At 45.6% G+C, this 27,384-nt stretch overlaps 1 protein-coding gene across 5 annotated transcripts in view; it reads right to left on the minus strand.

Annotated features, from left to right (window-relative positions):
* The window catches only part of LOC141133750 (NACHT, LRR and PYD domains-containing protein 3-like), a 92,001-nt gene that overhangs the window by 5,270 nt on the left and 59,347 nt on the right, over positions 1-27,384 (minus strand). For 3 of the 5 annotated variants that reach the window (XM_073623282.1, XM_073623286.1, XM_073623283.1), the window contains 3 exons: positions 24,459-24,629; positions 13,255-13,449; positions 1,424-1,500 (listed from right to left, as the gene is read on the minus strand). In XM_073623282.1, coding sequence (XP_073479383.1) covers positions 1,424-1,500; positions 13,255-13,449; positions 24,459-24,629 — 443 coding nt within the window. The remainder of the gene's footprint in view (positions 1-1,423; positions 1,501-13,254; positions 13,450-24,458; positions 24,630-27,384) is intronic. The other 2 variants (XM_073623285.1, XM_073623284.1) reach the window with 2 other exon arrangements.

Genomic DNA, 27,384 nt, shown 5'->3' on the forward strand with positions numbered 1-27,384 from the left:
TAATACTGACACATAATCACACACATAGGTTGAACTTGATGGACTTGTGTCTTTTTTCAACCTCACCTACTATGTAACTATATGTACTATGTAACTATCTGTAGAAGAAGCTTCCTTCAGGGACGACAGCCATGTAGACCAATTTGATGCAGTGTGCGGCGTATGGTCTGAACACTGACAGGCTGACCCCCCACCCCTTCAACCTCTGCAGCAATGCTGGCAGCACTCATACGTCTATTTCCCAAAGGCAACCTCTGGATATGACGCTGAGTGCGTGCACACAGCTTCTTTGGTTAACCATGGCGAGGCCTGTTCTGAGTGGAACCTGTCCTGTTAAACCGCTGTATGGTCTTGGCCATTGTGCTGCAGCTCAGTTTCTGGGTCTTGGCAATCTTTTTATAGCCTAGGCCATCTTTATGTAGAGCAACGATTATTTTTTTTCAGATCCTCAGAGAGTTCTTTGCCATGAGGTGACATGTTGAACTTCCAGTGACCAGTATGAGAGAGTGAGAGTGATAACACCAAATTTAACACACCTGCTCCCCATTCATACCTGAGACCTTGTAACACGTCACATGACACCGGGGAGGGAAAATGGCTAAATTGGGCCCAATTTGGAGATTTTCACTAAGGGGTGTACTAACTTTTGTTGCCAGCGGTTTAGACATTAATGGCTGTGTGTTGAGTTATTTTGAGGGAACAGCAAATTTACACTGTTATACAAGCTGTACACTCACTACTTTACATTGTAGCAAAGTGTCATTTCTTCAGTGTTGTCATATGAAAAGATAGAATAAAATATTTACAAAAATGTGAGGTGGTCTACTCACTTTTGTGAGATACTGTATATTACCCTGGGGGAACAGGGTGCAACTGAAAGAAGTTCCCACCAGAAACAAGTTACTGCATTTTCCTTTCCACCTGCTGTGCATGCATTGTTCTAGGAAATGTGTACAATATAAACTTTATTTTTGAGGGGTGTCTATTTTTATACATATTTTACACATGACTGTACTCCCATACATGCGCCTAACACTATAGTGAAGTTTGCTGATGGGGGATGACATAAAATGCTTTGGGAAACGGGTGACACACAATGCCCTGGGGGGTGACATACATTGTCAAATGACAATGGAGGCAGAGTTTTGGCAGTGATCCGATGCCTGGGCACCCATGTGTGCAGCGCAGACAGTGTTTCCCTGTAGGCTTGTAGTACAATAGATGGGTGTCCCCATGAGATCGGCACTGCGAAGGGGGCACTGGTCACACAGCAAAACAGGAAGTGGACGTGGACCATACTGAGCAGAAATTATGCCATTTAGAAAGAACACAAAGATTACCCTTACTGGAATGCTATTTTTAAGGAACAGAAAGAGAAAATAAAATCTGAGGGGTTTTCTTCATATTAGGATCTGTGTATTACCTGCAAAGTAACGGGGGAGCTCGCACAGACAATTTTCAAATCTTCTTCTCTCTATAGATACACCCCATCTTCCAAGCCTTCAAAGAAGAATAAAATGATAGCGTTAGAGGGGGAAATGTAGCCGTGATGATGGAAAAGGGGGAGCTTGTACTCAATGGCGTCCCTAGGGGGGAGCAGAGGGGGCCCTGACCCCCCCAACATTATGCTGTGCCCCACAATGTGCCCCCCCCCAATAAAAAAAAATTTTTCTTTTTTTTTACAAAAAATCAATGTCTAAGAGGGAGAGAGTCCCCAGTCAGCTCCTGCGGGTGATTCCTCCCCCCTCCCTCTGCTTGCTGACAGTGCATAATGCGAGCGCTCACACAACCATGGCCGCCCGATCTGCTCCTTCCCCTGCATCCTCATTGGCAGGGAGAAGAGCGAGTTGCAGGAAGGACTCCACCAGGACTCTCAGTTACTGAAAAAACAGACTGATTTCTCCCGTCCTTAGGACAGGAGAACCAGCCTGAAATTTTCAAGGGATGCCAGACCAGCGCTGTCAATAGCAGGGGCAGGACAGCAAGAGGAGGCTGGGGAACCCCACAGTGGCAGAACACCAGGGCCCGGAGGCAAGAAAACCTTTGCAACCCTGATAGTTCTCCCACTGCTTTGGATCCTTATATTTTCTTGGTATGCTGGTGACATATATCTCTTGTTTTCTGCCACCCTGGGGGACCCCAATACAGTAGAAAGGGAGCTCACTGCAGAACATGTGAAAGGGCCATTGTGGGGTCCTAGTAAAGGGCCCCAGTATATATTTATCTATCTATCTATCTATCTATCTATCTATCTATCTATCTATCTATCTATCTATCTATCTATCTATCTATCTAGATATATATATATATATATATATATATATATATATATGCATTTTATAGTTGCCCCCCTACTTTTGTCCCTGTCCCCCCATGTGCCCCCCCTAAATATGAAAGCTGGAGACACCACTGCTTGTACTGTGCTCTGTAAGAAATTATGGAAAAGGTGGGGGGCTTGTACTGTGTTCTGTAAGAAATTATGTAAAAGTGGGCTGGTACTGTGCTCCATAAGAAATGATGGAAAATGGGGGGCTTGTACTGTGCTCTGTAAGAAATAATGGAAAAGGGGGAACTCGTACTATGCGCTGTAAGAAATGATGGAAAAGGGGGCACTCGTAGTGTGCTCTGTAAGGAATGATGAAAAAGGGGGGAGCTTGTACTGTGCTCTGTAAGAAATTATGAAAAAGGGGGCTATCGTACTATGCTCTCTAAAAAATGATGATGGAAAAGGGGGAGCTGGTACTGTGCTCTGTAAGAAATGATGGAAAAGGTGGGGCTCATACCGTGCTCTGTAAGAAATTATGCAAAAGGGGAGCTCGTACTGTTCACTGTAAGAAATGATGCAAAAGGGGGGCACGTACTGTGCTCTGTAAGAAATTATGGAAAAGGGGGCTCTTACTATGCTCTGTAAGAGAGGATGGAAAAGGGGGGGGGGGGGGGGGCTCGTACTGTGCTCTGTAAGAAATGATGTAAAAGGAGGAGATAGTATTGTGCTCTGTAAGAAATAATGTAAAAGGGGAAGCTTGTACTTTGTACTGTGCTCTACAATGCCGCGTACACACGATCAGAATTTCAGCCCGCAAAAGACCGACGAGAGTTTTTCGTCGGAAAATGCAACCATGTGTATGCTCCAAAAGATTGAGTGCATGCTCTCAATTTTTCGGTCGGCAAAAGTTCATATCCGAAAATGCGATCGTCTGTGGCAATTCCGACGTGCAAAATTCCTAGCATGCTCGGAAACAATTCGACGCATGCTTGGAAGCATTGAACTTAATTTTCTCGGCTCGTCGTAGTGTTGTACGTCACCGTGTTCTTGACGGTCGTAAGTTCAGCAAACTTTTGCGTGACCGTGTGTATGCAAGGAAAACTTGAGCGGAATCCCGTCGGAAAAGCCGTCATATCTTTTTCCAAGTCCGATCGTGTGTACACGGCATTAGAAATTATGGAAAAGGGGAAGCTCATATTGTGCTCTGTGAGAAATGAGGGACATTTTTATACATGCACGACAAACAATGTGCTCAGCATTACCCTTCTCTGTCAGAATGCAACAATAATAACTAAAATAAATATCCACAAAATAGTATGGTGTACAGTCCAGATGAATATCAAGGACATAAAACTTGAATCAAGTCTAAAAAATGCCTGGAGATAGTGTAAAAATGCTGATTGTGATCCAAAGTGGGAGCAAGGCTGCCTGTTCCAAACAGGCTGAGAACCCATGCTGCAACAGAAGAGGGAAGGGAGAGAGGTGTCAGACAACCACTTGGTGTAGCACAGTTTTATTGTGAACCAAATAAAATACATAAAAATTTTCACTCACAAAGTGTCAGAGCTGGGCCCAGCCCTTTCTTCTCTGAGATGGCCACTCAGCTGTCGTCTAATTGCCAGCTCCTATCTCTCCACGGTGACTCACCTGTTGATGATATCCTGCTCGTCAGTCCTGCCTACTTAAGCCGTCCAGTCCAGATAATCTCTGCCTTCGCCTTGATCACAACTCTAGAGACGCTCTCCTGTGTTCCTGTTAAAAATTTGCTTGGCTGACATTCCTTCTGGCTCCAGATCCTGCTTGCTCTTCTACTACACTGTTCTCTGGCTCCCTGACATTTTGGCTTGTCTGACTATCCGTTCCAGTTCCTGAACTCTGGCTATGTTTTGACTACTACCTTTTTTTATTATTATTAACCACTTCCCGCCCGCCCTATGGCGGATTGAAGTCCGGGAAGTGGTTCTGTTATCCTGACTGGGCGTCATATGATGTGCAGCAGGATACAGGGGCGCGCATCGCGGCGATCGGTGGATCGGTGTGTCAGTCTGACACACCGCTACACCGATCTTGGGATCCAGCGGAGGCTCTTTACCACGTGATCAGTCGTGTCCAATCACGGCTGATCATGCTGTCAATAGGAAGAGCCGTTGATCGGCTCTTCCTCACTCGCATCTGACCACACTGGACCACCAGGGATCGCCACTAGGACCACCAGGGAAGGGGCAACATGTGGATGGCCAGGTATGTACCCCATGGCCATCCACATGTGCCCAGTGTGCCAAATCTGTGCCAATCAGTGCCCACAAATGGGCACTGATTGGCACCATTATGTTGCAGTGATGCCCAGCAATGCCACCCTTAGGGGCATCACTGCAAACAAGCAGTGTCATCAGTGCCACCCATCAGAGTCCATTCGTGCCACCTGTCAGTGCCCATCCGTGCCCATCAGTGCCCATCTATCAGTGCCCATCCATGCCCATCTGTGCCAACTATCAGTGCCACCCATAAGTAACCATCAATGCCACCTACGAGTGCCCATCAATACCACCTATGAGTGCCCATCAGTGCCGCCTATAAGTGCCCATCCGTGCCACCTATGAGTGCCCATCAGTGCCGCATACCAGTGCCACTTATCAGTGCCCATCAGTGTCACCTATCAGTGCCCATCAGTGCCGCCTATCAGTGCCCATCATCAGTGCATGTCAGTGCCACCTCATCAGTGCCGCCTCATTGGTGCCACCTCATCGGTGCCCATCAGTGCCGCCGTATCAGTGCCCGTCAGTGCAGCCATATCAGTGCCCGTCATTGAAGAAGAAAACATACTTATTTACAAAAAGTTTTAACAGAAACAAAGAAAAACTTGTTTTTTTTCAAAATTTCAGGTCTTTTTTTATTTGTTGCGCAAAAAACAAAAACCGCAGAGGTGATCAAATACCACCAAAAGAAAAAAGCTCTATTTGTGGGAACAAAATGATAAAAAATTTGTTTGGGTACAGTGTTGCATGACCGCGCAATTGTCATTCAAATTGCGACAGCGCTGAAAGCTGAAAATTGGCCTGGGCGGGAAGGTGTCTAAGTGCCTGGTATTGAAGTGGTTAAACAAGTGTGATTTAACTGTACTTCTGTCTCAGTCTGATTCATGGTTTCTGACACAAAGGAGTCAAGTGTAGATTGGAGAGAGCTCTCAGTACAGCGTCCCGCCCATTGCTGGGTTGTCAGTCTGTGCCACTGCAGCAGCCTTCAAATCTATATAGAGGGTAGCTAGCAAGGGTGCTCCCTGTGACTCTACATTCTAGCATATATTTTTATTGCATGTAACATTCTTGTGATATAAGTGTATGTATACTTACCCTCTCTATTAGTTTGGCCATATATGCTAGAACATACATAGTCACAGGGAGCACCCATGCTAGCTCCACACAATTTAGCTTTGCAGCCTTCCTGATCAGAAATTGTTAATTGCCAGCAGCTTTATAAGCTTTCTGTGTTTGGTGCCCTCCATTAGCTGAGGAAGGAGGCGTGGCTTGCCTCCGAAAGGTGTCCCTATTGACTGTTCCTTTCCGAGGGTTGACATGTCATTTCCCAGCTTCTGACAGCTTCCTCCCCAGTGTCCTCCGATATTCTTCCACCACTGGAGCCATCGCAGTGGCGGGGACCGACAGCCTGGCTACAGGTGGGACATTGTACTGAGAGCTCTGTCCAGTCTAAAGGTCCGTACACACAATCAGACTTTTTGACAACAAACATGCAAATTAGCTACAACATCCGACCGTGTGTACGCTCCATCGGACAAACTTTTTCGGTTTTCATCGGACAAATGTTGGCTGTGCGGACAGAGAAACTTGGCGGCAACAGAAGTCCTACATCGGCAAGTCCGACTGTGCGTACACAAAACCATCAGACTTTTGTACAAAGTACAAACACGCATGCTCAGAACCAATGCAAAAGATCAGACAACAATACAGAAGTTGACCAAAGGGTGGCGTCGTAGAATTGAACGTCCTCTTTTGAAGTGTCATCAGTAAGTTGAAACGTCATTACGTTCGTGTTTGTTGCCTAAAAAGTCCTGCCGTGTGTATGCATACCAAGTTTACGGCCAACGCCCTTTTGACAGAATTCCACGGAAAAGTTTGTTTAAAGTCCGATCGTGTGTACGAGGCTTTCGACTCCTACACTTGACCCCTTTATAAGTGGAACTTTTCATGTATTTTAATTGGTTCACAATAAAACTGTGCTACACCAAGTGGTCACCTGGCACGTCTCTCTCCCTTCCACTTTTATACATACTAATGGGAAGTAATTTTCTGTCTTCCTGGAAATGTGTGTAATGTACTGTACAAATCTGCAGCTGTACAATGTACATCAGTTGTCTCCTATGCTGGGAGCAGACCTGATGTAGATTGTATGTGTAGCACACCCCACCTAAGAGCTGAAAGGGATTCCCCACCGTGCACACCATATCTTCACCAGCACTACTGAGACAGAGAACAGTCCATAGCTTTGTTGTTTTGTGTTTTATCGAGGGTTTAAACTTGGATAGGGATCGGGAGTTATAGGATGCCCACTTGACTTCAACAAAACTTCACAAACATCCTCAGGGACACTTCCCCTATATACAGTGCCTTGAAAAAGTATTCATACCCTTTAAAATTTTCCACATTTTGTCATGTTACACCGAAAAACAAATTTATTTTATTGGGATTTTTTGTGATAGATCAACACAAAGTGGCACATAATTGTGAAGTGGAAGGAGAATGATAAATGGTTTTCAAATATTCTTACAAATAAATATGTGAAAAGTAGGGTTGTCCCGATACCACTTTTTTAGGACCGAGTACAAGTACCGATACTTTTTTTCAAGTACTCGCCGATACCGATTACCGATACTTTTTTTTAATGTCACGTGACAGTGTTTTTTTTTTTTGTTTTTTTTTAGGGGGGGGGGGGAGTGAACGGTGCCTGTGTGTGTGTGTGGGTTTTTTTTGGTTTTTTTTGTTTTTTTCATTTACATTTATTATTTTTTACAATTTTTTTTTTATTCTTTATTACACTATGTGTGTGTGTTTTTTTTTTTTTAATCAGCCCTGTTGGGGGGCTTTGGTGAGATATCAGGGGTCTTAACAGACCTCTGATATCTCCCCTTTGAGACAGAGAAAGAGACCGAGGATAGAGATTCCCCAGTGCCTTTCTCTGCAGCCTCAGCTGCACTGACAATGAATGGAGAGAAGACAGCGGCTCCTCTCCATTCATAAACTGACACATCGTAATCACAGGAGATTACAATGTTTCAGTTATGTGAATGGACAGAGTCAGCTGACTCTCTCCATTCACACAGCGGAGAGACAGCAGAACGGAGGGGACAGAGGAAGAGAGAGGGGGACAGCGGAAAGCCGGAACGGATGGGGACAGCGGAGGGGGACAATGCAGCGGAGGACAGCGGAGGGGGACAATGCAGCGGAGGAGGACAGCGGAGGGGAACATTGGAACGGAGGGGGACAGAGCAACAGAGCAGGACAGCGGAGGGGGACAGAGGAACGGAGGGGGACTAAGGGGGATGAGGTGACAGTCAGCGGTGATCGTGTGTGGGGGAGTTACAAGCACCGATCACTGCTGTGTCACTAAAGCAGCTGAAAGCCGCGGGGGGAGAAGCTTGTAACTCCCCCACGCGCCGATCACCGCTGACAGTCAAGGTATCGGGGAAGCATCGGGAGCATTTGCCCGAGTACAAGTACTTGGGCAAATGCTCGGTATCGGTGCCGATACCGATACTAGTATCGGTATCGGGACAACCCTAGTGAAAAGTGTGGGGGGGGGGATTTGTATGGTGCCCCCCTGAGTCAATAATTTGTAGAAACCCCTTTCTCTGCAATTACAGCTGCAAGTCTTTTTGGAGATATCTCTACCAGCTTTGCAAATCTAGAGTGTGAAATTGTTGCCCATTCTTCTTTGAAAAATATCTCAAGCTCTGTCAGATTGGATGGAGAGAGCCTGTGAACAGCAATTTTCAAGTCTTGCCACAGATTCTCAATTGGATTTAGGTCCAGGCTGTGACTGGGCCATTCTAACGCATGATTATGCTTTGATCTAAACCATTCCATTGTAGCTCTGGCTGTATGTTTCGGGTCGTTGTCCTGCTGGAAGGTGAACCTCCGCCCCAGTCTCAAGTCTTTTGCAGACTCTTATGCAGCATACACACGACCGGTTTTGCCGTCGGAATAAACTCCGAAGGTTTCTCCGACGGAACTCCGACAGAATTCCATTCAAGCAGTCTTGCCTACACACAGTCAAACCAAAGTCTGACCAAAGTTCGACCGTCAAGAATGCAGTGATGTACAGCCCATATGATGGGACAAGAAAAAGGAAGTTCAATAGCCAGTAGCCAATAGCTTCTGTCTCGTACTTGCTTCAAAGCATGCATAGTTTTTGGTCCGTCGGAACAGCATACAGACGAGCGGTTTTCACTATAGGAATTGGTTCCGTCTGAAATATTTAGAACATGCTCCATTTCTAGGTCCGTCAGAATTTTTGAAAAAAAAAGTCTGATGAGGCATACACACGATCGGAATAGACGATGAAAAGCTTCAGCGGACTTATTCTGTCGGACATTCCACTCGTGTGTACGCGGCTTAACAGGTTTTCTACCTGATTGCCAAAAAGTTCAATTTTGGTCTCATCTGACCAGAGCACCTTCTTCCACATGTTTGCTGTGTCCTCCACATGGCTTCTCACAAACTGCAACCAGGACTTCTTATGGCTTTGTTTCAACAATGTCTTTCTTCTTGTCACTCTTCCATAAAGGGCAGATTTGTGGAGAACACGACTAATAGTTGTCCTGTGGACAGATTATCCCACCTGAGCTGTGGATCTCTGCAGCTGCAGTTACCATGGGCCTCTTGGCTGCTTCTTGATGAATGCTCTCCTTGCCCAGCCTGTCAGTTTAGGTGGACGGCCATGTCTTGGTGGGTTTGCAGTTGTGCCATGCTCTCCATTTTTGGATAATGGATTGAACAGAGCTCCGTGAGATGTTCAAAGCTTGGGATATTTTTTTATAACCCAACCCTGCAATGAACTTCTCCACAACTTTATCCCTAACCTGTCTGGTGTGTTCCTTGGCCTTCATGATGCTGTTGGTTCACTAAGGTTCTCTAACAAACCTCTGAGGGCTTCACAGAACAGCTGTATTTATACTGAGATAAAATTACTCAGAAGTGGACTCTATTTACTAATTAAGTGACTTCTAAAGGCAATTGGTTCCACTAGATTTTAGTTAGGGGTATCAGAGTAAAGGGGGGCTAAATACAAATGCACGCCACACTTTTCACATATTTATTTGTAAGAAAAATTAAAACCATTTATCATTGGTTGGTTTATCACATAAAATCCCAATAAAATACGTTTATGTTTTTGGTTGTACCAAGACAAAATGTGGAAAATTTCAAGGGACATGAATAATTTTTCAAGGCATTGTACAGTCTATATACAGCTCCCACTTCTTCCTCCAAAACTCACTTTCCTGGTTCCCAGCTGTGTCACTCTGTAGTAATTTGTAGCAAGGACCCATTACAGGCTGGGACTCGCAGCCCATATACTTGTAGAACAGGTGATTGGTATAGGGCTGTGGTTTCCAGGTGTCGTGGTAGGCTGCGTTACCACGTCAGTTAAGATTACAGGGAAGACACCAGCCGGCTTGTAGCCAGGCCTGTGGTGAGGTAGTGGTGCCTCTGGTCTGCATTGATTGATTTCTATGTGACCAGCAGCCGATGTCCAGTCAGTAATCCGGGGACTCCATGCTGACATCAATGTGTTCTTGCTGTAGGAGGTATATATAAAGCCAACGCCACCACGACTGAATAGGCCACCATCTTGGATTGAGGGTTAGTCCTCCTGACAGGTATCAATAATGGCGTACTACCCATATTGGGATCCTGAGTTAAGAACTAGACTTAGTGGCTAAAGAGGCTTTTGGCAATTATATATGCTATGGTGTTTGGTTCCTGGTGGTGCAATAGGACGGTTCCATGATCTAGGAGGCTGGCTCTGATGTTGTAAATAAAGTGCATGAGGACCACTTAATAAAGGATATCTAAAAGGTTAGATTAAAAAAAAAAAAAAAAAAAAACATTTCATACTAACCTCCTCTGTGCAGTTGGTTTTGCCCAAAGTGGCCCTGACCCTCTTGTTCTGGGGTCCTCCAGACTAACACTCCTGCACAGTCTTCCGGACTGACACTCACCAGCCCTCCAGCTGACACTTAGGAGAACTCCCAGATGTGCTGACCTGCTCCTGCTGCCCTCTCTCCTTTCTCCCATGCCTCCAGGAAGGGTTTCCTCTGTGTGTTTTTGGGGGAATCTTCCAGCACCTGAGCCCCAGACCCGAGGTCACCCCCTCAGACTAGAGGGCCCCCTACAAGGGCCATCAACAGCCTCCTTAGCACTCCATCTCCCACTAAACTGCCCCTGCTGGCCTGGCTCATGCCTATTTATGAGGTAAATCTGCCCCCTGCCAGCCCATTTGCTGGGGATTGGCTGAGGGCATTTATAAATATGCCAAGCAGCTCCTCCTAACCTCCACCCACTATGTCTACAACATTCTCCAATGTTCCAGAGAACAGGGTGAGGCACCAGAAAAGCTTCTAGGATGAGTCACTCAGCCCTGAGGCACTAAACCCTGACCCAGATTCACAGCCCAGGCCATGAAAACCCCCCCTGAACAACCCCTTCTATTTGAGCCCCTGATCAGCTTAATGTAAACAGACTTGCTGGTTATCAGCAGTCCTTTCTTCCCACGCTGTGTGCCTGTGAGGAATGGAGAGTGGTTAACTGGCAAGACAGCCCCATCAGTGCAGCCTATCAGTGCTTATCATAGCCACCTATTAGTAACTATCAGTGCTGCCTATCAGTGCTCGTCAATGCCGCCCATCAGTGCCCATCAGTGCTGCCTATCAATGCCACTTATTAATGCTCATCAATGCTGCCTATAAGTGCCACCTGTCAGTGCCTCCTAGCAGGGCTCTGAGCTGAGAGCGTCTCTCTCATACAGCCCAGAGCCTGCACTGACAGTTCCCCCTCCTTCCTCCATTGCATGGATGGGAGAGGAGAGAGCTGATCTGCTCTTTCTTCTCCCAACCCTCTCCTATTGTGTGCACTGTTGGAAGTGTAAATGATCAAATTCAGCTGCTTAGCTTCACACTTCCTGCGGTGCACAAGAGGAGAGGTACAGGAAGTGAAGAAGTAGATCAGCTCTCTCCTCTCTTATCTGTGTGAGGGAGGAGGGAGAGTGAACTGTCAGTGCAGGCCCTGGGCTGTATGAGAGAGACACTCTCAGCCCAGAGCCCTGCGGCCCGTAACCCCACTGAGAGTGGCGGGAACTCCAGGGCCCAGTAGCAAGTGCGATCTTTGTGACCCTGGTTGTTCCGCCACTGCCTCACACTTTAGGGGTTTGATAAGCGACCCCCATTTATAGGACCCCCACCACCTAATACTGGGGCCCTCTCTATGGTAGGGGTCCACACACACATGGCCATCCAACCATTGGGATAGCAGACTGTATGCCTGGTGTGATGGGTTGTCATGTGTCCAGGCTGAGATCACACAAACATGTTATACTTACCTCCACTGTGCAGTTCGTTTTGCACAGAGTGGCCCCAATCCTGCTGTTCTGGGGTCCCACGGCGGCTGACTCGGCTCCTCCCCACAATAGATAACCCCCCTCAGGAAGCTCTCTCCCAAGGGGGTTACCTTGTGGGAGCGCTCCCATCTCATACACTTTGTGTACATAGACACAGAGTGTATGTCTCGCTCCAGCCCCCCCCGGCGGCCACATCATTTGGATTTAATTAACAGCAGCGCGAGCCAATGGCTGCACTGCTATCAATCTATCCAATGAAGAGCCGAGAAGCCACTGCGTTCTCGATGTGGGACTTTCAAGGGCTCAGGTAAGTAAACCGGGGGGCTGGGGGGCCTGTAATCATCAGATGTTTTTCCACCTTAATGCATAGGATGCATTAAGGTGAAAAAAACTGAAGGTTTACAACCCCTTTAAGAATAAAACCTTTTGGAAGATTGTAGGGCCTGACTAAGATTATTATTGGTGGATCTGATTTTCCTAAGCCCCTATCTGTAATGATAAAACTTGGGATGAGGAATAAATTCTCCATCATCTGGGAAATCTGTGACTGGCCCAGGAAATCTCAATCATCTCTCTCATTATCTGTATAACTACAGAGACCTCCAATGGATTCTACAGAAATTGTATAGAATGTTTGTCACCCCATCCTTCCATTTTCATTACAGTGCAGCCCATAGACATGTGCAATTTGCTATGTTCTGAATAAATTTTTCGATGAAATTGGACAAATTCAAATTAACGAAAACCTGTTTCACAAATTTCTTGTAAACTTGTAAATTCGAAAATTCGAAAATCAGAAATTCGAAGATTCGGAAATTTGAAAATAAAATCTAAAACCCAAAAATTCAAAACAGCGAAAATTTGAAAACCCGAAAATTTGAATATCCGAAATAATAACAAACTTTTATTATTACGATTTATTATTATTACTTTGTTACATTCCATTTGTTTAGATGCGGCATTTTTTATTTCGGATAATTTGTAACTTCGGATAAAGTTATATTTGTTACGTTCACTAACAGCCAAATTTGAAAGGAAATTCCAATACTTATAATTTAATAGTTAGCTATTATTAGTTATTATTTCGGATTTTCGTTCTTATTTTCGGATGTTCGAAATTCTGAATTTTCTAATTTACAAATTTGTTCGAAATAACGAATGACCTGAAAAACGGAAAAAAAAAAACAAAAAAAAAACAAATGAAACGAAAATGAAAACAAACACATATTTTGGCAGTGAACATGTTTAGCAGCCCGGGTGTCAGAAGACCTCCCAACAGCGTCCCACTTCCATCATCTCATCCCCATCCAATGTTGTCTACATTTTACTATTCATATTCTAAGACTTAGTATGAGTGTTACCAGAAACAGAATGGTTTATTCCGTCTGTGCACAGTGAAGCCGGCATTCCGGAGGACCTCACAACAACGACTAACTTCTGAGTCCGACATCTTCTCATCATCCAATGATATCTCCAGTCTGGTCAGAGTTTGGTTTGTGGAGATAACAGAACAAAGATCTTCACAGCACGATAATGTCCCTTTACTCTCATAAACTCTGGTGGGAGAAACAGGAAAGAGAGGTGAAATGTTCTTCCAGTGACGGGCAGAAGTAGACACATTCCAATATCAATGGGCGGGGGTCTTAGAAAATGAAATGTTCGGACATTTGGATGGATGATTTCATGAAATATTGGTTGGGCCTCCCCTGTGAAATGGAGGTAAGTTGTCACCCACCTGAAAAGTCTTAGTGTGGAGTAACACTGTTGCGGGTACAGTGCGGAGTACATGGTAATGCACGCATTGGAGGTGTGAATGGCTCCATATAGATTCCCTTTTCACACTAAACTGCCGCACATCGATGGGAACCGGCCACATAGGAAATAATGGGATTCCTACTTCACATGCGTCTCCATGCAGCAAAATCCATGAGGATTGATGAATGCACCGACAAGCAATGATAATATGTCCGCATATCAAGCAACTGGGCAGGCGACCCTCGGGCGGAGCTGGGTGATGTTCCTGCCTGGAACTGAAACAGGAAGTGGTGCTGGTGAGTGATATTATCTACTGCCCAATTGGTTGCTTGGCATGCTGACATATTATTGGTTGTCCGTGCATTTATTGTAAATAAAGAGACAATTGTTTTGAATGACATACTTCTGTAATGGTGGCATTTTTGTTTTGTTTGGAGCTCTATATCCAGCCAATCAGGAGGTACCGGATCCCTTAAAGGGACCCAACACTTGTGACAGCTGATCTTGTGGGAAGTATCCCGGGCCCATTGAGCCCCCCCAGAGGGGGGACAAGCACATGACACCTATATTGAATATGGTGCCAATACCTAAGGGGGCATTTTATCAGCACGGAGGTGGAGGACTCTGAACACACTTCATTTTGTAGTGACACACTGGAGGGGGCGCCATCATTGAGGAAGATTGATCAAAGATATATAGACTTTCCTCTTCTATATATTCAACTAGATACATTCATTTTACAGCACTGGGGTTGTGGTATCAATTACTTGTAACTAGTTATTGTTTTATTACATTCATTATTTCCAGTAGTAATGTGTTAGTTTGTAATATGTATTCACAGCACTGGGGTTGTGGTATCACCAGCCAGTCACAGCACTGGGGTTGTGGTATCACCAGCCAGTCACAGCACTGGTTTTGTGGTATCACCAGCCAGTCACAGCACTGGGGTTGTGGTATCACCAGTCATTCACAGCACTGGAGTTGTGGTATCACCAGTCATTCACAGCACTGGGGTTGTGGTATCACCACTCATTCACAGCACTGGGGTTGTGGTATCACCAGTCATTCACAGCACTGGGGTTGTGGTATCACCACTCATTCACAGCACTGGGGTTGTGGTATCACCAGTCATTCACAGCACTGGGGTTGTGGTATTACCAGACATTCACAGCACTGGGGTTGTGGTATTACCAGTCATTCACAGCACTGGGGTTGTGGTATTACCAGACAATTGGACAGATTGAGCGTTCATTACTGGTACCATTAATAGTAATAGGCACAACACTATCATTAGATAACCATGGCGGATGCAGAAGATGAGGGGTTATGATGAGGGACATTAAGTTTCTGAATCCAATACTACTATTGATTACCAATCCGATTCCATTGAGGTATATCGGTTTGTCTTATTTCGCTTGGTGGGGATATTAGGAGAATGGACTCAGTGTTTGGAATACTGATTATGCTTTATATTTAGATCTCTTAAGGGTCATGCTCACAAACCAGTCATCAAGTATATTGAGAATTGGTGGCTGATTCCTTTCCTTCCGTTTCCCACCAGGGGTCCAGGGCCCAGTAAATATTACATCATTGCAGCCATTTACTTAAGCTAGCATCTTCTGCATCCCCCACAGTTATCTAATAATAGTGTTGTGCCTATTACTATTTTTCAGAATAGGACCATTTGGTCATTTTTTTGTCTTTCTATCTGTTGAGTATGATTTACTCAAAGAAGACATTGTTTGTTGGTCTGCTTCCGGAAGATGGTTGGCATGTCACTTTTATGAGGGCTCCTCTCTGTAAGTTGCACTCTCTGCACATTGCATCTCTATATATTTATATGGGGATTATTCTTGCAAAATGTTATGCTGCACTTTTCATCTGATCAAAAATTTGATGTTTTCCTCTCCTTTTGTACATAGTCTCTGTCTATAGTCATAGAAATAATGTCCTGAGGAAGCAAAAAGTGAAACGCGTGGACCTCTGAACTAGTAGCAACAGAAATCTTTACAATATCAAATAAGTGATCAAATTGATTAGCGCTCTATTATTTTTGTTTCTTTTATAGAATGTTTAAACATTTTTTAATAATTAATTTTCTGTAATAAAGAGATTTAGTAATATTATATAGTGATTGTCCTTCTCTGGTACCAGTAAAATCTGCTCAATCTGTCCAATTTTCTTTAAACAAATTTCGTATGGATGAGGTACTCCCATAGCCAAAAGAACTTCTATATGTATTACCAGACAGTTACAACCAAAAACGTAAATGTATTTTATTGGGATTTTATGTGATAGATCAACACAAAGTGACACATAATTGTAAAGTGGAAGGAAAATGATAAATGATTTTCAACATTTTTTACAAATAAATATGTGAAAAGTGTGGGGGGCATTTGTATTCAGCCCCCTTTACTCTGATACAACTAACTAAAATCTAGTGGAACCAATTGCCTTCAGAAGTTACCAAGAAGGCAATTAGTAAATAGAGTCCACTTCTGAGTAATTTTATCTCAGTATACATACAGCTGTTCTGTGAAGCCCTCAGAGGTTTGTTAGAGAACTTCAGTGAACAAACAGCATCATTAAGGCCAAGAAACACACCAGACAGGTCAGGGATAAAGTTTAAAGCAGGGTTAGGTTATAAAATAAATCCCATTTGAACATCTCTCAGAGCACTGTTCAATCCATCATCCGAAAATGGAAAGAGTATGGCACAACTGCAAACCTACCAAGACCTACAATGGCCATCCACTTAAACTAACAGGCCAGGCCCATGGTAACTCTGGAGGAGCTGCAGAGATCCACAGCTCAGGTGGGAGAATCTGTCCACGGGACACCTATTATGCCGCGTACACACGAGCGGACTTTACGGCAGACTTTGTCCGACTGACTTTTCGACTGACTTTCTGAATTGACGGACTTGCCTACACACAATCAACCAAAGTCCGTCGAATTCGTACGTGATGACGTACACCGGACTAAAACAAGGAAGTTCATAGCCAGTAGCCAATAGCTGCCCTAGTGTGGCTTTTTGTCCGTCGAACTAGCATACAGACGAGCGGACTTTTTGACCGGACTCGAGTCCGTCGGATAGATTTGAAACATGTTTCAAATCTAAGTCCATCCAACTTTTGAGAAAACAAAGTCCGCTGGATCCCACACACGATCGAATTGTCTGACAAAATCCCGTCCGCCGGGCAAAGTCTGCCGTAAAGTCCGCTCGTGTGTACGCGGCATTAGTCGTGCTCTCCACAAATCTGGCCTTTAGGGAAGAGTGACAAGAAGAAAGCCATTGTTGAAAGAAATCCATAAGAAGTCCTGTTTGTAGTCTGCGAGAAGCCATGTGGGGGACACAGTGGAAGAAGGAGCTCTGGTCAGATGAGACCAAAACTAAACCTTTTGGCCTAAAAGCAAAACGCTATGTGTGGTGGAAAACTAACACTGCACATCACCCTGAACACACCATCCCCACTGTGAAACATGGTGGTGGCAGCATTATGTTGCAGGGATGCTTTTTTTCAGCAAGGACAGGGAAGATGGTCAGAGTTGATGTGAAGATGGATAGAGCCAAATACAGGGCAATCTTAGAAGAAAACCTGTTAGATTCTGCAAAAGTCTTGAGACGGGGTGGAGGTTCACCTTCCAGCAGCACAACGACCCTAAACATACAGCCAGAGCTACAATGGAATGGTTTAGATCAAAGCATATTCATGTGTTAGAATGGCCCAGTCAAAGTCCAGACCTAAATCCAATCAAGAATCTGTGGCAAGACTTGAAAATTGCTGTTCACAGACGCTCTCCATCCAATCAGGGGGGTCCCCCAAAAACCCACACCAGACCCTTTTCCAAGTACCCAACCTGGCAGGCCGCAGGAAAAGAGGGGGTGGACGAGAGAGCGCCCCCACCTCCTGCACCATACCAGGCCACATACCCTCAACATGGGGAGGGTGCTTTGGAGTAGCCCCCCAAATCACCTTGTCCTCTTGTTGATTGGGGTCCCCTTTAACAAGGGGACACCCAGATCCCGGCCCCCGCCTATGTGAATTGGTAACGGGTACATTGTACCCCTACCCATTCACCAAAAAAAGTGTCAAAAATCGTAAAAAAGACAGGAGACACTTTGGGACAAGTCCTGTTCGGCGAAAACTCAATGTTCGAGTCAAACTTACGTTTGACTCGAACATCTGGCTCATACCTAGTAGAGACATCCCCAAAAAGACTTGCAGCTGTAATTGCAGAGAAAGGTGGTTCTACAAAGTATTGACTCAGGGGAGTGCCATACAAATGCCCCCCACACTTTTACATATTTATTTGTAAAAAAAATCTGAAAACCATTTATCATTTTCCTTCCACTTCACAATTATGAGCCATTTTGTGATGGTCTATCACATAAAATCCCAATAAGATACATTTATGTTTTTGGTTGCAACATGACATAATGTGGAAAATTTTAAGGGATATGAATACTTTTTCAAGGCACTGTAGTTACAGAGCCGTAACACTGGGGTTGTGGTAACACTGACTTCTATCTGCAGGTAGGTTGTATGTGTGTAATATAGAGCAGTGATACACTAGTTTGTTATTTCGTGAATAAAATGTGTACAAAGAAATAGAATGACAGAAAATACAACAAAGAAACAGACAGACATAGTCTGGCTATTGGCTATGAAAATAAAAGGGATAAAAAAAACAGAAATAAAAATTTTACAGAGGTTTATCCTGTGACAGGAGCATGTCAGAAAATATCTGCTATTCAGCGGAGAGACCGGCTCCGTGTGAATCATCCCGTCCTTATCTCAGAAGCCTCAATTTATAGAGATATGGATGTGGGCTGGATTTAGTCCTCAGCCAATCAAACCTGGGGAGGGGGGGTTTTCCCTTCCAAACCCACAGTTTTATATGTACACGTACCCCAACATGTGTATGATCAGAAGGAATTATTTCCATCTCTATTGCGACTAAGATTTTAGTTTTTATGAGCAATAAAATAGATTCCTCTGATCTCTGACATAAATCAATGGCTAACAGTTTGGGCCCTTCTCACAATATCAATCTTGTCCCCAATGACTAGGACTTCCCTTTGAGGCACAGTGAGATGACAATTTTATATCTACAAGGATGGGTGGTTGTATTGGCATCTAGGGGTCACTTCTGGTCTAGAGGCTCGCTCTCTCCTTCCAGATTCTTTTTGAGAACCATCTGTCTATGATTGGTCAGGGAATGAAGAGAATATGGTGTCTTCAATACCACTGGGTTAACCACCTCCCCGCCCGTCTCATTCTGGGACGATCTCATAGGACGTCGTCCCACTCTCGCTGCACTTCTGTGCCGATCAGTGGTGCGCTCTGTCCCTGGGACATCGCGCATCACCGTTTCGGTAAGGAGCTGATGACGAGGCTCTGTAGACCATGTGATCAGCTGTGTCCAATCACAGCTGATCACATGTAAATAAGGAAATGCCGTTTACCGGCATACCTTTCCTCACATTGACAACATGTGAGGAGAGGAGAGCCGATCAGCGGCATTTTCTCACAGGAGAGATCTGCACAGATAATCAGGACACTAATTATCAGTGCCTAGATTATCAGTGCAACCCAAGAGTGCCCAGCAGTGATACCAGTCGGTGCCCAGAAGTGACACCAATCAGTGCCAATCAGAGAAGCCAGCCAGTGCTGCTTTTTAGTGCCCGCCAGTGGCTGCTCATCAGTGCCGGCCATCAGTGCCAGCCATCAGTACCGCCCATCCATGCCACCTATCAGTGCCCATATGTGCTGCCTATCAATGCCCATTAGTGCCACCTATCATTGTTTATCAGTGCTGCCTATCAGTGCTCATTAGTGCTGCCTATCAGTGCTCATTAGTGCTGCCTATCAGTGCTCATTAGTGTAGCATAGCAGTGCCGCCTATCAGTTCTGCATATTAGTGCCTCCTCATCAGTGCCACCCCATCAGTGCTCTTCAGTGCTGTGTCATCAGTGCTGCCTCATCATTGCCCATCAGTGAAGGAGAAAAATTACTTATTTACAAAATTTTATAACAGAAACTAAGAAAAACTTTTTTTTCTCAAAATGTTTGTTTTTTTTAGTAAAAAATAAAAATCCCAGTGGTGATTAAATACGAGCAAAAGAAAGCTCTATCTGTTTCAAAAAAAAATATTACAAAATTTGTTTGGGTAGGGTGTTGCATGATCGTGCAATTGTGATTCCAACTGCAACAGTGCTAAAAGCTGAAAATTGGCCTGGGTAGGTTGGGGTTGAAAGTTCCCGGTAGGCAATGGGTTAAACTATAACTACAGCCATGCTACTTTTACATTTATATTACATCTCAGCTACTGGTACAATTATCACACTTTTACATTTATGTAACAAAGATAGATGAGAGTAATATAGAAAACCATTCTTCTGATTGCAAGCGGTTTGGGCAATTAAATCCTTTGCAGCCTCTTTTCTTTCATTTTAGTTTGTGGGTGATTTGAGGATAGCAGTAATTTATTTTGCTGTGAGGTTTTCCTTTATAAGGTTGGGTTCACAAATGGGAACGCAGCGGCTCACAGCAGAAGTCTGGTACGTTCTTGTTCAACATTTTAGGTCCGGTTTCAACCCAAATTTTTGGCTGAATTCGGGCCTGAAATGGACCAAAAGATACACAGCGTTCCTGTGCAAATCGCAAGTGAGCCAATGCGGAGATATGTGAACCTGCTCCAGAGTCGGTCACAATCTCCTGCTGTGCAAATTGGATGCTGCAAAACCCACATCCAATTCCCACTAGTGTAAACCCAACCTAAAGGAGAGGTTTTTGTATCTGGGGGGGGTATTTTGGGGATTCATTCTATCTCTGGAATATATTTGGCATTTATTTTGTACTGAATGGGACTTTTTATATTCAGGGCGCTCTGAGCTCAGCATTCACTTGTTACTAACTATCTGTTCTTGGAGCCGCCTTTGGCTTGAAGAACTCCACTGCATTATGAGAAAGGAAAAACCAAGCCTGGGAAAAGTGTGCACCTAAATCCCCTCACATAAGATGACTTACTTTCCTCGTAGTAAGAAGAAAAGTTAGGCATACCCCAGTTAGTCCTATTCTCCATGATCATTACTGTCATGTCACTGGCCAGGTTACATGGATGTATCCTCTGTGCTCCCCTAATTCCTGCAGTTATACACCTGTGGTGTTGCTAGGGGGGGCGGGGTGTGCAGTCTGCACCAGGGTGACACCCACCAGAGGGGTGACACCATCCTGAGGGCAGCGAAAAGCACTGATTCCCTTTGACAGTTTTTTTCCCAGCAGGAACACCTCTGGCACCATGGCCACGCTGGCCTGACCTGTGTGTGTGTTTTTTTCCCTCTCCCTCTCTCTCACTGCGCTGCTCAGCCTGGACCTGTCACTATTCTCCCGTATGGGTGGTATGGCTGCCGCTCACTCGCTGCACTGCATACAGATAATCCCTGGACTCCCAGCTGCTGCCCGACTGTACCTGAGGCTGAGCCCACCCCCCCACCCTAAGGTGGAGGGTAGCGCATTGCGATGGATGTGCCGGGTATCCTCCACCGCCTGAGCCGGTGAGTTGTTGTGATAAGAGAGGGGAGGGCGGTGCTGGCATGGTGTCCACCACCCAGTTACAGCTGAGCTGCCCTGAGCTGGTATGATAACAGGGAGGGATATTTTATGTTTGTGTCTGGCGCCCTGTGCTTCTTTGATAACAGGTCATTGTACACAGCTATAGTATATAATTTAGGTATTTAGGGGGGGGTTTGCTGCTATACAGCCCAAGTATAGTAGCTGGGCTGTCCTGAGTTATCCACAGCCCAGTGACCCACACACCTAGGGCTGGTGCTTGACTATTTTGCGCCCTAGGCAAGATGTCATTTAGTCACCTGCATGCCCTAGGCAAGACTAAACAGGATCAGATAACAGACTCACTGGGGCAGCAGCTACAACCAGAGACATGATGCCCTTATCCTTCGCTGTCCTCATGCCCGCCTCCTCCACCCCCCCAGTTGTCCTCATGCTCACCTCCCCAGCAGTCCTCGTGCCCACCTCCCCAGCTGTCCTTGTGCCTGCCTCCTCAGTGGTCCTCATGGCCACGTCCTCCATCTCCCCAGCTGTCCTCATGCCCGCCTCCTCCACCACCCTAGTTGTCCTCGTGCCTGCTTCCTCCATGGTCCTCATGCCTGCCTCCTCCACCTCCCCAGCTGTCCTCCTGTCCACCTCGCCAGCTGTCCTCATGCTCGCCTCTTCCACCTCCCCAGTTGTCCTCGTGCCCGCTTCCTCCATGGTCCTCATGCCCGCCTCTTCCACCTCCCCAGTTGTCCTCGTGCCCGCTTCCTCCATGGTCCTCATGCCCGCCTCCTCCACCTCCCCAGCTGTCCTAATGCCCACCTCCTCCATGGTCCTCATGCCTGCCTCCTCCACCTCCCCCAGCTGTCCTCGTGCTCACCTCTCCCACCTCCCCAGTTGTCCTTATGCCCGCTTCCTCCATAGTCCTCATGCCCGCCTCCTCCACTTCCCCAGCTTTCCTCATGCCCACCTCTCCAGCTGTCCTTGTGCCTGCCTCCTCCACCTCCCCAGCTGTCCTTGTGCCTGCCTCCTCAGTGGTCCTCATGCCCACCTTCTCCACCTCCCCAGCTGTCCTCATACCCTCCTCTACCACCTCCCCAGCTGTCCTCGTGCCCGCTTCCTCCATGGTCCTCATTCCCGCCTCCTCCACCTCCCCAGCTGTCCTTGTGCCCACCTCCACAGCTGTCCTCATGCTCGCCTCTCCCACCTCCCCAGTTGTCTTCATGCCCGCTTCCTCTATGGTCCTTATGCCTGCCCCCTCCACCTCCCCAGCTATCCTTGTGCCTGCCTCCTCAGTGGTCCTCATGCCCACCTCATCCACCTCCCCAGCTGTCCTCATGCCCGCCTCCTCCACCTCCCCAGCTTTCCTCATGCCCGTTTTTCTTCCATGGTCCTCATACCCTCCTCCTCCACCTCCCCAGCTGTCCTCATGCTCACCTCTCCCAACTCCCCAGTTGTCTTCATGCCCGCTTCCTCCATGGTCCTCATGCCCGCCTCCTCCACCTCCCCAGCTGTCCTCATGTCCACCTCCCCAGCTGCCCTTGTGCCTGCCTCCTCCACCTCTCCAGCTGTCCTCATGCCCGCCTCCTCCGTGGTCCTCATGCCCGCCTCCAACACCCCCCCAGCTGTCCTCATGTTCACCTCCCCAGCTGTCCTTGTGCCTGCCTCCTCCACCTCCCCAGCTGTCCTCATGCCCGCCTCCTCCGTGGTCCTCATGCCACCTCCTCCATCAGCTGTCCTCGTGGCAGCCTCCTCCACCTCCCCAGCTGTCCTCGTGCCCGCCTCCTCTGTGGTCCTCATGCCCGCCTCCTCCACTTCCCCAGCTGTCCTCATGCTTGCCTCCTCTGCTATTGCCCTCCTCACAGGCTGAGCTGCTGCTGACCTCCTCTGCAGCAGCCGTGATGGATGTCCTTCACAGCTGCTGCTTTCTCTGGAGAGTTAGTCAGAGCCCCAGCCCTGTGTAGGAACCCTCATGTACCCCAGCCAGGCTAATGGGGAAGTCAGCGGGCATAGCTGTGCCCCTTAGGCAGCAGTGCACCCTAGACAGCTGCCTAGTAGGAGCGCCGGCCCTGCCCACACCCACATCTTGCACCCATTAGATCCGTCCTACAAGCAGCAGGTCACAGCAGCAACTTGCCATCTTCCCTGGCTGTGGCCATCAGATACTGTCCACGGTCCAGTAAGCAACAAACCTTGACAGCAGCCTGGTCACAGCATCTTGCCATCTTCCCTGCTGCGATCAGATCCCATACAGCAATCAACACACAGAGTCAGCAAGTCAGTTCCAAAATCCAAATCAAATCATCAATGCCCATGATGTCTGCTCTCCCCAGGGACATTTCCGATCCAGAGATCGCCATAACGACATTACTATTGCCAATATATGCAGTGTTATATGAGGGAAAAAAAATATTGGGGGGTGACACCATGTCTTACCCCACCAGGTGACACCAACCCTAGTGAAGCCACTGGTCCTGTGTCTTCTCTACACTCTGCTCTTGTCTGGCTTATTAAACCTCTCCTGCTGGACAATGTTTCTACGTCTCTAGAATTTCAGTCTTCTAATTGTCATTGAGTGTTTGATAGACCCTGTCAAGCAATAGGACAATTTTATATCATCCAGAACAGGAACATCATCAGCAAACCTCTGTTCTATTACTACCCGCCATCAAAGCAAGCCTATTACTACTGGATGGAAATCATGTGCTATTACTACAACTACCTGTAAGATGGGATTTATGATCAGGATCCCCCACATACACTTCAATAGGACTCGCTGTAATGTTCAGGGTTTGCAGATTTCAGACAGGATATCCTGACCATGAATCCGGACAGAATCACTCATCCCTACTAGTCAGTACACATCTGATGGTCTACATAATATATACACCATACAAGAAACATTATCTGGTAGATGGAGAATTCTGGGCCTTGTTTTATTGGGTGAGAATTGTGATCACTCAGTCTCTATGGGCCAAATAACCTTCATTGTGTTTTTATATCATCCAACCAACAATCCAAACCAATATAGACATAAAGTCTGATCTCTGATAGTCAGTGGGGGGGGGGGGAATGAAAGACAATAACAATAAGTGACCTGAAGGACTATGATGAGAACTTCCAATGTAACCTGCCAATCAGAAGTCTGTCTTTGTATAACTTTCATCTTCGTAACATGTCTGGATCCCTCACGTAGAAGATTTATACCAGAATCCTGCAGAATATTATATCATTTATAGGATAATTCTCACCTCAGCCACTGCAGAGTACAGCCAGGATGCCTGAGCCCCTCACATAGAAGTTTTATTCCTGACTCTTCCAGATTATTATGTGATAAATCTAATCTGGTGAGGGATCGGTTATTGACGAGAATGGAACGGAGATCACCATAGCAGGAGGAAGTCACACCACATCTATCCAACCTGCAGAGACAAATACAGACACATGATAGTATATTATGGATATAGCTGCAAAAATCTTAGGGTGTGGCCATCACAAAACTAATAGAAAAGGTAAAAGGAAGAAGACAATGGGGTCCCATCACCAAGGTGAGAAAAGTCAGTAGAATGCACTTATGATGATCCATGGAAGGGGAGGGGTGTAAATATCTTCAGCAAGCCAGTCACTCGGTAGAAAGGGTGTCTCTAGAGTAGAATGTCCCCCATATCATTACTGAGATCACACATAGAGACGAGAAGCAGATATTGATCAGGAGCAGACAAGGCCTGACTTTGGAGGGACTCAAGGTAAAACTTCATTAGGAAATGATCCATAACTCTTTGGTGACATCAGACTTCTGCAGATAGAGTCAATAGCACAGACATGAGTCCACTTTCTTGTTGATATCACCCAGAAAAACTGCAATTCAAAAATAGGTAAAACCTTCCAGAAGGAGAATATAAGGAGGATGTTCCTCATCAAAGGAGAGCTCTACTCATTTTATGGAAAAATAGTTTGCAATGAGGAAAGCAAACAGAAAGGAACACAATTCTATAAGATGAAGTTGACTGCCCAGCTCTACATAGTATAATATGTGGTTGTGGAGGGACTCCGGAGGAGTTTATGTCCATAGGATACAACCTTTCATACCTCTGTGTGCGGGCATGCACTCTGAATATCTCCTAAACGGTGCAAGTTTAGGAGATATTATTATAGGCTTATATGTAGGTACAAGTAAAAAAAATAAGACTTTACTTCCACCTTAACCATTTCAGCTCTGGAAGATTTACCCCCCCTTCATGACCAGGCCATTTTTTGCGATACGGCACTGCATTATTTTAACTGACAATTGTGCGGTCGCGTAATGCTGTACCCAAATAAAATTGACGTCCTTTTTTTCCCCATAAATAGAGCTTTCTTTTGGTGGTATTTGATCACCTCTGCGTTTTTTATTTTTTGTGCTATAAACAAAAAAAGGCCGACAAGTTTGAAAAAAAGAAAAAAAACAATATTTTTTACTTTCGGCTATAAAACAAATTCAATTAAAAAATCTAATAAATGAAATTTCTTCATCAGTTTAGGCAAATATATATTCTGCTACAGATCTTTGGTAAAAAAATCCCAATAAGCGTATATTGATTGGTTTGCGCAAAAGTTATAGTGTCTACAAACTATGGGATGCATTTATGGAATTTTTTTAAATTATTTTTTTACTAGTAATGGCAGCGATCAATGATTTTAAGCGGGACTGCGACTTTGCGGCAGACACATCAGACACTAATGCCGCGTACACACGACCGGACTTTTCGGCATCAAGGGTCCGAGGGAACAAATCCGTCGGACAATTTGATCGTGTGTGGGCTTCATCGGACCTTTTCTGTCGAAAAATCTGGCGGACCTTAGAAATAGAACAAGTTTCAAATCTTTCTGACTCAATTCCTATCAAACAAGCCGTTCGTCTGTATGCTAGCCTGACGGACCAGAAACGACGCAAGGGCAGCTATTGGCTACTAGCTATTGAGCTTCCTTTTCTAGTCCGGTCGTACGTCATCACGTTCGAGACGATCGGACTTTGGTGTGATCGTGTGTAGGCAAGTCCATTTTGTTGGAACTCCGTTGGAACTCCGTCGAAAAGTCCTTCGGAGTTCAGTCCGATGAGAAGTACGCTCAGGTGTAGGTGGCATTAGTGACACTTTTTGGGGACCAGTGACACCAATACAGTGGTTAGTGATAAAAAAAAATTCACTGTCACTTCTACTAATGACACTGGCTGGGAAGGGGTTAACATTAGGGGCAATTAAATGTGTTTCCTGGGAGTGCTTTCTTACTGTGTGGGGGGTGGTTTGCCTGAGAAAACACAGAGATCTCTGTCTTTCTTACTAACAGAACGGCGATCTGCCTTGTTTACATAGGCAGATTGCCGTTCTGCTTCTCTCTGAACGATCGCCAGGTTTCCAGGGGACATCCAATCACAGCTGGAGCGGGGCTCCTGCGGTGCACGCGTGTGCCCCAGAGCTGAAGAAAACAATCACGTACAGGAACGTGATTTTGCGCTGAAGGGCCGCCCTGTCACAGTATAAGTACTGGGGTGGTCCTTAACCACTTAAGGACCAGCCTCGTTTTGGATTTTAGGTGTTTACATGTTTAAAACTGTTTTTTTTTGCTAGAAAATTACTTAGAACCCCCAAACATTATATATGGTTTTTTTTCTAACACCCTAGAGAATAAAATGGCGGTCATTTAAATACTTTTTTTTTGAACCGTATTTGCGCAGCGGTCTTATAAGCGCACTTTTTTGGAAAAAAATCACTTTTTTGAATAAAAAAAGTAAGACAACAGTAAAGTTAGCCCAATTTTTTTTTATATTGTGAAATATAATGTTACGCCAAGTAAATTCATGCCCAACATGTCACGCTTCAAAATTGCGCCCGCTCGTGGAATGGCGTCAAACTTTTACCCTTAAAAATCTCCATAGGCGACGTTTAAAAAATTGTACAGGTTGCATGTTTTGCGCTACAGAGGAGGTCTAGGGCTAGAATTATTGCTCTCGCTCTACCGGTCGTGGCGATACCTCACATGTGTGGTTTCACCACCGTTTTCATATGCGGGTGCTACTTGCATATGCGTTCGCTTCTGCGCGCAAGCTTGTCGGGATAGGGGGGGTTTAAAAAAAATTTTTTATTTTTATTATTTATTTTACAATATTGTATTTATTTTTACATGGTTTTTTTTAAAAAA

Source organism: Aquarana catesbeiana, linkage group LG03 (genome assembly GCF_042186555.1).
Source record: "Aquarana catesbeiana isolate 2022-GZ linkage group LG03, ASM4218655v1, whole genome shotgun sequence".
NCBI classification, from domain to species: Eukaryota; Metazoa; Chordata; class Amphibia; order Anura; family Ranidae; genus Aquarana; species Aquarana catesbeiana.